General features: G+C 41.1%; 1 protein-coding gene across 2 annotated transcripts in view; it reads right to left on the bottom strand.

The window, feature by feature from the left end:
* The window catches only part of gpn1 (GPN-loop GTPase 1), a 12,824-nt gene extending 2,625 nt beyond the window's left edge, over positions 1–10,199 (bottom strand). Inside the window, exons 1-12 of one of the 2 annotated variants that reach the window (XM_046033613.1) lie at positions 10,001–10,199; positions 7,521–7,614; positions 7,307–7,413; positions 5,539–5,576; positions 4,806–4,884; positions 4,624–4,718; positions 2,922–2,967; positions 2,696–2,842; positions 2,416–2,498; positions 832–871; positions 664–754; positions 168–275 (exon numbers count right to left, since the gene is read on the bottom strand). In XM_046033613.1, coding sequence (XP_045889569.1) covers positions 168–275; positions 664–754; positions 832–871; positions 2,416–2,498; positions 2,696–2,842; positions 2,922–2,967; positions 4,624–4,718; positions 4,806–4,884; positions 5,539–5,576; positions 7,307–7,413; positions 7,521–7,614; positions 10,001–10,168 — 1,096 coding nt within the window. In that variant the 5' untranslated portion in view covers positions 10,169–10,199. The remainder of the gene's footprint in view (positions 1–167; positions 276–663; positions 755–831; positions 872–2,415; positions 2,499–2,695; positions 2,843–2,921; positions 2,968–4,623; positions 4,719–4,805; positions 4,885–5,538; positions 5,577–7,306; positions 7,414–7,520; positions 7,615–10,000) is intronic. The other variant, XM_046033614.1, reaches the window with a different exon arrangement.
* Between the last annotated feature and the right edge of the window lie 537 nt (positions 10,200–10,736).

Here is a 10,736-nt window from a genome sequence, read left to right as displayed (position 1 = left end):
TATATTTGTGTTTTTACAGTGTATCTTTGTATGTTTTTTTCAGAGTATATTTGTGTTTTTACAGTGTATCTTTGTATGTTTTTTTCAGAGTATATATGTGTTTTTACAGTGTACATTTGTGTGTTTTTTACAGTGTATAAACGGGCGATTGGGGTTTAATGTCTCACCGTCGTGGTCGATGTCGTCCGTGTCACTGTCCTCCTCCTCCTCCTCTTCCTCGTCAGGGTTACCACGTGTCATGATTAGATCACTGGGCCCGGCTATGTTCGCTTCCTCTGCAGACAGGAAGTCAACGAACAAAATACAACAACACAAAATTTGATTAAGCGGAGATTCACTAACCCACCATCACCTCCCTGCTATTAAAGTTTGATATTCAGGGTTTGTATGGTAGTTTTTTTTATACCGCTAGAGTCTCACAGACTTGCAATTAACTAATTAACCACTTACACCAGGTGAAACCTAAAGAGTCTCTGAGCCTACGCAGGTGAGGCTGAACATGTAAAACAGGCAGCACACGATCGAACAGAAATAATAATAATAATATATATTTAAGTGGAGAAGTAAGAACAAATATTTCCCCAGTCATAGTCATTAACAGGAAAATATTAAATTACAGACCCAGTAGATACTACTTTAGTTTATACTGTCAGTCAACTCTACCTGTAGAAGGCGTGCTCGCCATGTCGACAGCTCCCATGTCCTTCCTGAGGCGCTCCAGCTGCTCCTGCTGCTTCTTGGTCTGAGCTTCCGACTGATGGACAGGAAATCCGTTAAAACACGGAGACGTGAGGACGGAACCGAGAAACGAGAGAAAACAAACACACTCACCAGCTGTTTGCGGAGTCGTTCATATTCGGGCCGGTAGTCCCTGAGGAAGGAGGAGGAAGTTCAGTTTATCACGCGTTTCCTCCACGAAAAGAGAATCTACGGATTATCTTTATTTAATCAGGTAATCTCACTGAGACTGACCCGAGTACAGCCGAGAGAAAAGAAAAACGAAAACCTCCAGAAAAACAAAAATCTCCAACAACATCAGAGACGATCCGTCACTAAACAGATTCAAAGTTTAAAGTCACTGAAGCTAACGCTAACCAAGCTAACGTAACATTACTGAAGCCAATGTCACTGAAGCTAACGTCACTGTATATTCACTAAAGCTAACATTACTGAAGCTGATGCTAATGTTTCTAAAGCTATTGGTACTGAAGCTAACGTCACTGAAGCTGAAGCTAACGTCACTGAAGCTAATGTGACGGAAGCTTACGTTGCTCAAACAGAAACTATTGTTTCTAAAGTTAACGTCACTGAAGCTAACGTCAATGGAGCTGAGGATAATGTTTCAGAAGCTAACATCACTGAAGCTAATTTTACAGGAGCTAACATCACTGAAGCCAACATTACTGAGGGTGAAACTATTGTTTCTACAGCCAACGTCACTGAAGCTAACGTCAATGGAGCTTAAGCTTATGTTTCAGAAGCTAACATCACTGAGGGTGAAACTATTGTTTCTGAAGCTAACGATACTGAGGCTAACGTCATTAAAGATAACGTCTCTAAAACTAACATTACTGCTAACGTCAAATTGCTTCCATGTGTAGATGCTGTGATGAAAGGACCAGGAGTTCTTGGACTAAACACATCAGGTGAGACTCATCTGTGCGTGGAACATAGCTTAACATAACTTACTTAGCTAGCAGTAAGTTAGCAATGAACATTAGCTTAGCATTACACTGTTAACACGGTGGTGACGTGTATTGTGCGACACAAGAGATGTAACATTACTGAAGCTAACGTCACTGTAATGTCACTAAAGCTGACATTACTGAAGCTGATGCCAATGTTTGTAAAGCTAATGATACTGAACAGGGCTCTACAGCGCGACCATTTTGCTCGCATATGCCCCTAAAAATCGATACATGCGAACCGGAAAAATGATTTACGAGCACAATGTGCGAGTAACTACTGTAACTACAACCTACAACACTTAATAATCCAGCAGCGCAGCCGCTAATCATTCAAAACATCCAGGACGAGACGCAAAGCTGGTGTCAGTCAAATGAGAGTTGTGGGTTTAACTAGCTGGCTTTAAGCTTTATCAGGAGCCTTTTGCTGAAACGTGTTCAACTTTTCATAAAATCGGTGTGCTCGTCAGTTTCACTTTTCGTCAACTGACCAATCACAGCCTTGACGTGCTACAGTAAACTTTCAGATGTTGAACTCCTCCTGCATGAATGGTTCTGATTATTGTTGAGATAGCAGCATTAAGAAATTAAGTCGGCCATTTTTCTTGCACAAGTAGGGTATTCATGACGTATATTGTGCGACACGAGAGATGCAATGTTTTTTAACCTGCACGTAAACAAACTAGGAGGGTTGTTTTTCTACGTTCACCCAGGTTGTTTACTAACTCACCTGTCATACTCATCAGCAGCATCCTCCACCTGAACGAACAGCTCGTCCAATCCGCTCCCCGTCACTGCAGACACGCCCACCACCTGCAGACACAGAGACAACGCTGTCAGGAGGCGTCCACCTCTAAAGGTTCGGTGTGTTTTAGTGGCATCTCATGCTGGGTTCAACGTCTCAAACGTTGGTGTAGATGCACGTAATCTGGGTTTTAAATATCAGACAGTTTAATGCGGATCTAGTCTGTGTTAATCCCCCCCCCACGGCTCTGTACTCGTCCTCTCACCCTCAGGTTGACGTAGAACTCGTCCAGCACCAGGCTCATGGAGCGCGTCAGGTTGCTCACATACGACGTTTCCTGGTTCAGAGCATCATGGAAAACCTCAAAGTCCTGCATCCACTCCACTGCGAAGCTGTGGTCGATGATGTCCGTCTGCACAAACAACAACAGGTCAACAACAACACAAGATAAAACAAAAACATTCAACACAGCAGACAGGAAGGGTCCTCACCTTGTTCATGACGAGGATGAAGGGCAGCCTGGTCTTGTAGAGAATACTGAAGGAGAGAAACATCAGCTCATCAGAGACTACAAAACTTCATTTGTCAAAACTGTCAGTATGCAGAGTGCTGCTGATGGACGCCGCCATTATCCCACAACACAATGCAGAGGGGAAACTGCTCACAGCTGGGAAAACAAAAGCTTTTGTCTTTCTCTTTTGATTTTGTCCTGATGAATGTCTGTTACAGACCACATCCAGCAATTTCCCACTGGTTTTAAACACCATCTGGAACGATGAGTTAGATTACAGAGTAACGGTGAATGTTAATCCCGACTGAATGGGTCTTTAGTGAAGTTCAGCATTTTAAAGTTTGATTAATGTGATTTGGTGCAGGAACTGTGTCATTTCCTAACAGTACAAACCAGTAAAATATATAGATTTATTTTTGTAATGTGCTAAAACAGTTACTACGAACATTTACTATAAAGGACACACTGCATGAATGTAGTTGCAATACGACACAAACCCGGAATAACGCACATGTAAATATCTGCGACGTTGTTCTTTCCCTGCAAATAGTTAGTTTTCTCCATTCTTTTTATTATTCTTGTATAACTTGCAATGTCTATTCCATATTTATATATTTCTACATTTATTCATGTCAGCTGTATGTTTGTCTGCGTGTAGCACCTCATCACCAAAGCAAATTCCTCGTATGTGTCAAACGCAGCTTGGTAATAAAGCTCCTTCTGATTCTTCTGATATGGAATCAGACTGTTCTGTTAGCTCCCCCTGCTGGCAAACTAAAGTCACTGCTGTCAAATCTCTGAAACATTTGCATTTCACATAAAAAAACAAACACATTTTATATGAATGAAGAATAAATTTGTGGTGTTATTTGAAAATGAGACACATTCCTGAAGAACATTAATGGAAAACTTTTGGGGGAAAAACGGTGAAAAATATTTGCATTTAACATTTATAACATATTTTTTTATGATCTTAAGATGATTTCTTTGTGCTTTCTAGGTGAGTCCAGTGTTTGTTACTGTAGTGGTCTTTGGAAATGTGAGTTGAAAAACTGTACTTTCACTTTTTACAAAGAAATTTCATGAAGAATTCTCACTACCTTAAAGAGGTATTGTTTGTTAATGGGTTTAAACTGTCTGAGCACAGCAACGTCGCCGCAAACAAACCTGTTGTTCCTTATAAATCATCTGTGCTACTGTGTGTGTGTACTACGAAGCGAGGTAACCGGCTTATCCGGGTAACTTCAGGTGTAACTTCCCGAGGTCTGCTGCCCTGCTGGTTTAAGCTGCAGGTTGTCTTCGTGGTTAACTCGAGGTTACCCTGTATACGTTTGCAGTAAACGTGTCTCTCCTCATATCCTGAAAAAAAGTCCGCCTGCACAGCTGAAAACGCTCCTCAACACGCAACAACTCCAATTAAATTAACCAACATCTTATTCACCGTCGTAGTTTAACTCCAGTGAAGGCGGTCCGAGTTTGTCAACCCTGAGTTGGCTTGACAACCCTGAGGTTAAACTCCCTGCCTGCTTGTGTTTGTGGACCATGTTTCTGCATGTTCACTGATCTCAGATATTAACTTGTGAGCACAATTTTAATATTACTGATAAAAAACAACACATCCAAAGTAACGCCAAAGCGTCAATAATACCGAGGGAGACCGAGTCATTAGTTCAGTCCAGTACCTGCAGGCGTACAGCATGTTGGACATGAATGTGACGGGGCTGACGCTGCGGGACGTGTCCATCACGTAGATCACAACACACGGGAAGGATGACGCCTGAAACACACACGTGTGGAATATAAACTGACTGCGATGTTATCATTAAAATGAAGCACAAGAAACCCCCCCAGAGCGCAGGCCTACCAGAGCCTCTGTGATGATGGTTCCAGATGCAGACCAGGTGAAGACTTCAATCTGACCCGGCGTGTCAATCAGCACGTACCTGCAGAGGTCAAAGGTCGTCAACACACAGGAGAGATAGAGGCAAAGTTGAAGTTGTGTGGTGTTAACAACAGTTTTTATTTGTAACTAAAGGAGAATTAAAGCGAGATTACATTTCTTATTCCACTGCACATTGCTTTTGCTTTCACACCTGATCTGGTTTTTAAAGAAGTTCTCTGGATGTATAAAACCTCTTAAAGGTCACCGGGTCGCTCTCTTTAGCTGCGTCTAAGCTGCTTAGATCATTAATACAAATATAAATGTTTGAACTTTTGTCAGTATCGTTAGATCGGGTAGATTCTCCACAATTAAAACGTTAATTTCATTTTACATTTCAGTCCGAATGTGGCCGTTCCTGATAATTTATCTTCCTTCAGTCTGTCAGGGTCCACCGATCAAAAGAATCAAAACGACTTTTCATAATAATGAATCCAAGTTGTGAATCCTGCACCGTGTTGTTGGGTACGCTTGTTTTTATTACCTCGCTGCCTACTAAATTAAAAAGTGCCTAAGCCGTCTGTTAGATCAAATGAATGGTTAGAAATTGACATTATTAAATTTATAATTTTCCTACTGGTTGATTTAAACGGGATGATAGCAGCCTGAAAGTCTCATCTGTTATCAATCCCAGATACAACGTGTTGCTGATACTGACCGGTGATTCTGCTGCTTCTTCTCTATGAACTGCATCACCTGAAGAACATAAAACACAAACGTACACTTGTTAGCAGGGGCGGGAATCTCATGGAACCTCACAATTCTTCAGTTTTATTTATTTAGCGCCAATTCACAACAGAGGTTCTCTCACTGCAGGTCTAGACCGAACTCCCTGCAATGTTATTAACCCAATCAGACCGGCGGCGACGTCTGCAGGCTTTTACCTGTTCAAGTAGATGTCATTGTTTTCAAGACACATGAAATGCATCGTGTAAGTTTCCTGTTAATTAACGAGACCACAGTGTTCCGCCATAGTTTCAAAATGAAGCGAGAATATTTCTACACTTCTAGCTGCTGTAAGCTCGCACGCTCACTCACCTTGGCAACCGACTCGAGACAACCACTTTTCTTTTGAGGTAACTACGGTAACGTTAAGGGTTTGAACAGCTCGGAGGTGTTTCCCCTGTCACACGTTTGTGACAACACCGTCAGCTAGTTGCAGCTAAATTTGGAGTGCACACATATTCAAGCCTTTATGGTAAATGCACAGGAAATAAGATTAACTGGATTATATTCACAGGAAGTATAAAACATGTTACATGTGTCCATTAAAAGTAAAAAACCCTTTGATTTAGGGTTGCTGTAAAAACATTAAATAAATACGTTGACTTTTTCGCTGTGTCATCAAATTGTTTACTAGAGCACACAATAGTTAAAAAGAAAGTTCTTCATAGATCTGACCTATTTATGTTGCTTTCAATGTGCACCAGATTAATGCATTCAACTCTAAAATTTACTAAATTTTCTTTCTATGATCAGCGACCGGCCGGTCAGCTGCTGTCTGCGTCTGCGAGACTGGGCCAAACTAAAACATTCAATTTTGAGCGGCCCCTCCCAACTTGGACCGATCCTCGTTTTTGCTGTGACCTGATTGGCTCAACGGTGCCAATCAAAGGAGTTTACTTTTCATCTGGTTTGTGTGACCAGCGCAGCAGAGACAGTGCAACAGTTTTCTTCTAAATTCACATTTAGAAGAAAACTGTTGCACAAGAGGCATCTGTAACTATTTCAGCCTTCTGACTGACTGTCCACATGACAGGTTGGTGGTTAGCAGCAAACTGTGACTTTAGTTTTAACCAGGCTCGACCTGCTCTCGTTCAGCAGTGCTGACTTGCTTACACAAACCGAGGAGTTCAGGCGTCATCCTAAAGTTTCTTGAAGGTCTTCAATAACACAAAAACACTATTAGTATTTAAATAAAGATTGTTATTGGATGTGAACAGTGAAAAAAGGTTATGAATGTGTGGGAAATAAAGATGTTTAGATAAATAAGTTTATTCTCATTGATGCACTCATCTACCAAACTCTGTTTGAATAAGAATATTTTGAATGCTTATCAGGGCAAATATCGATATGTGATTCATTTTGATTCATTCGATTATTTTTTGAATCGCTTGACAGCCTTATTTATTATATATCTGTTATATTATAAACAAGGTCAAACTACAATTAAACTATCAGTGCATAAATTAAATATAAATGACGTGCATTAACTAACGCTGCTGGCACTCTGGATGTCTCCATCTTTGTATATTGACTCTCATCACAGAAACGGTTGCTGCTGCAAATGGTTTTTATTTCATGTTTCTATCGGCTACAGAAGCAGATAGAAACATGATGGAAACGAATAAAGGTTTTCAGAAAACCCTCAGGTGTAAGGGGGTTGTTTTAGAATGGGTTACAGCTCGCAGAGGGGGTGTGGTCACCTGATCAAAGCGCGTGGCGAACAGGTTGAGTGACGTCACGATGCCCCCGTTTGGCCCGAGGCCGTACTGCTTCATCACCTCCTTGTAGTTCACCGTGTCCCTGATGTCTGCAGGGAAGAAGACGAGACAAGCTGAAGGCTACGGGGAGCAGGAGGGTCAAAATTAAATCCAACACGGTCTGCTCTAAGTGTCCAGGAATTAGACCGGCCCTCACCGATGTTTGCAGGGAAGGGGACTTCGTGGACGGCAGGGTCCAGGTTGATCACATAGGGAGGAGCTTTAAGAGCGTGAAGGTGAGCCGTCAGCCTCTGAAAGAGAAAACAAAAACACACAGAGTAGTTTAATGAAGAGGGAATCACCGTGTCTGCAACACAGTTCTTACCAGCCTCATCACTGGGTCGTGTTTGGATGATGATAATAATATTCTGCCTAAATCTTTGTTTATAGGTGCACAATGGCGCCAACCACCGGCCTGTTGTGGTGCTGCAGACTGCGGAGAACTGTCGCATCCAACACCCTCTGAGCGATAACACGTCAGGCGTGCATCAAGTGTGTTAAGGACAAGGCTGGCGATATTCATTTGTCATTAAAATATTTAAGCCAACTCGGTGATTGTCCGTCTCTCAGTACCGTCTGAAGACGTAAATCTTTAAAAACTCCTCTCAGATTTATAGTTTCGTGTTTTAAAAGGTTCAGTATTTTCCTCAAGCAGCTGCTCGCTGTAGTTTCTATCAGACAAACAGGAGGAAACAGGGTTTGTTGACAAGAAGAGAAAAAGCATTTTCTTTTTTTAAACTGCGGATGTGTGTTGTCAAGCTAGCTCCATTACTAGTAACTATAGATTAGATACTAGTACGTAAGTTTAAGTTTCTAGTAACCATTTCACTAGTCACTAGTGTTAGACATTAGTACTTATTTTCTAGTAACTAGAAACTAATTGCAAATGTTTGCCATCGAAATCTACGGGTCTCTGCAGTTCAGATATCACCTTTTCATAACTAACTATTTCCATTTTACTAGTCACTAGTATTAGATATTACTGCTATTTTGTAGTTAGCAGTAACTATTCTAGTAAGAATAAAAATGTTACTATCAACAAACTATTTTACTTAGTCATTAATGAATGATTAAGTAACTAAAAAAACAATATAAAGATTGGAAACGGTTACTAGTAACTAGGGCTGGGCAATAAAACAATGCTGATAATTACTGCAATGTAATTTTCCTCAAAAACAAAATAGCAAATGTTCAATATATTATCAATAAATGTTTGATTCAATTAATTTGAATCAAGAACGAATCAGCGGTTAACTTTTCTATTAAGATGTTTATTTTGTTGAGGAAAAGGGACTGAAACAAGATTTACTAATAATAGTTTTTGAAAAAAAGATTTTATCATAATAGATCTGTGATGTGATCCACTTGTTTGGCATCAAGTGTTCGTTCTGACCAGAAAGAAAGTTTAACACCACAATTAACACTTAAACTGAATTAACGATTTGACTTTTATTGTGATAATTATCGATATTGAATGGTATAAAATGTTTTTATCGTGATAACATTTTTGGCAGCGTCGCCCAGCCCTACAGTAAGTATTGGAAAAATACTATATAATACTTAGTATTAGGGATGCACCGAAAAGTGTCAGAGAAAGACGCAAAAATGGCCGTTTGCAGACGCTGTTCTGCTGAACCATCTCCCAGCACATCTGCTCCATCTGCGGCTGACTTCTTAGAAAAGAATCGCTTTGAGTGTTTGTCTCTCCTCTGTGAGAAGGAGATTAAGATAGCTGCACCTAAACTTGGAGTGCACACGTATTCCAGCCTTTACGGTAAGTGAAGCGGCCCAGAGCGAGCTGACAGGCAGGTTAGAGACTTTATCCTGTCAGTTTGTCTCTTTAGTGTGAAGAGACGCTGTGAAGTCTTCATGTTACAACATTATTTATCAAACACATGTGACAGCGTCCGGTTTTCAAAATAAGGCGTCTGTACAGGATGGAAATAAGATTAATTGGATTATATTCACAGAAAGTATAAAACATATTACATGTGTCCATTAAAAGTAAACAGACACATGTAATTTACTTTACCGGACCCGAGCACATTTTTACTATTTAATTTACGCAATGGTAAAAAAATAAAATAAAAATAAAGATGAAATTTGTGATTCTACTTGTTCGGCAATTATTTTCATTATATTCGCTTTCGGCTTCGGCCAAGAATTTTAATTTCGGTGCATCTCTAGTTACTATCAATAGTTACTAATAACTAAAACTGAAGCACTAATATGTTGTTGTTATTAATAATAACAGTTACTAGTGACATCTGTAATGAAGAGCCAAATGGCAAAAAGGTGCAAATATTTACTATTAGCAACTAAAAATGAAGTAGTAACTATTAAATAAGTACTAGTAGTTTTTATAAGTTGAAGCCTCCTCGTGAACACATCGCGGAGAGGCAGCATCAGCATCACGTCACAGCTAACGTCAGGCTGCTGGCTAACGTTAGCAGCGGGACAGATGAAACCCGCCGCTTTCTCTCATATCCACTCAGATCTAACAACAACAACAACAACAACAACAACAGCCGCGAGCAGAACACGTGTTTGGTTCCTAATCAAACAGCCACGCGAGCAGGTGTAACTTTCTGAAGACTCACGCAGCTAGCTCCCGTTAGCCACACTCGCTAACGTTACCTGCACAAAGGTGGTTTTCCCGCTCCCCGCCATCCCCAGCACGATCAGACACACGGGTTTGTCCCGGGCAGCAGCTCCCGGTGTCCCGCTGTCTTTCCCCGCCGCTGAACTCTCCCGGTTCTCCGTTAAAACCTCCTCAGCACCGGGACTCTGCGCAGCCTCCGCCATGTTGTTGTTTGACGTTATGGGAACCGGCTGCCGTAAAGACACTGGCACTGTCGTGAAAGGAGGAGGAGGAGGAGGAGGAGGAGGAGGCGGAGGGTTTGTATGTAAACTTGTGATCAAGAACAGCTAATCCGCAGGTAAACTGCAGACATAACTCACAAAACAAACAACATGAAGACCCTCAAAGAAATACACAGGTTTTTATTTTATATTTTTACAACCAGGAAGAAGCCCATTGAGATGTAAACCTCTTTTTAAAGGAGACCTGGCCAAGAAAGGCAGCAAAACACCGTTTAACAGTTACACTGATAACACACGTGACAATCCAGAGTCCTGGAGGACATCTGCTGAGTGGAACCACCACCTCCTGGAAATGGAAATAAGGGACTGGGGACGGGGAGTGTGGGCATGACTGCATTATAATCTACTGTATCTAAATACGTATTTCACATGGTTGTAAGAAGTCCTGTTCATACCATGTATCTAGCTAAGCAAGACATTTTTCCCCGTTTATCACTGTGTGTACTTAGGCCTCAGGAGTCATTGGCAAATAGATACAAAGTCCCGGCAA

This window comes from Micropterus dolomieu, linkage group LG20, assembly GCF_021292245.1.
Source record: "Micropterus dolomieu isolate WLL.071019.BEF.003 ecotype Adirondacks linkage group LG20, ASM2129224v1, whole genome shotgun sequence".
In the NCBI taxonomy this organism is placed as follows: domain Eukaryota; kingdom Metazoa; phylum Chordata; class Actinopteri; order Centrarchiformes; family Centrarchidae; genus Micropterus; species Micropterus dolomieu.
This window is presented reverse-complemented; position numbering and strand designations above follow the sequence as displayed.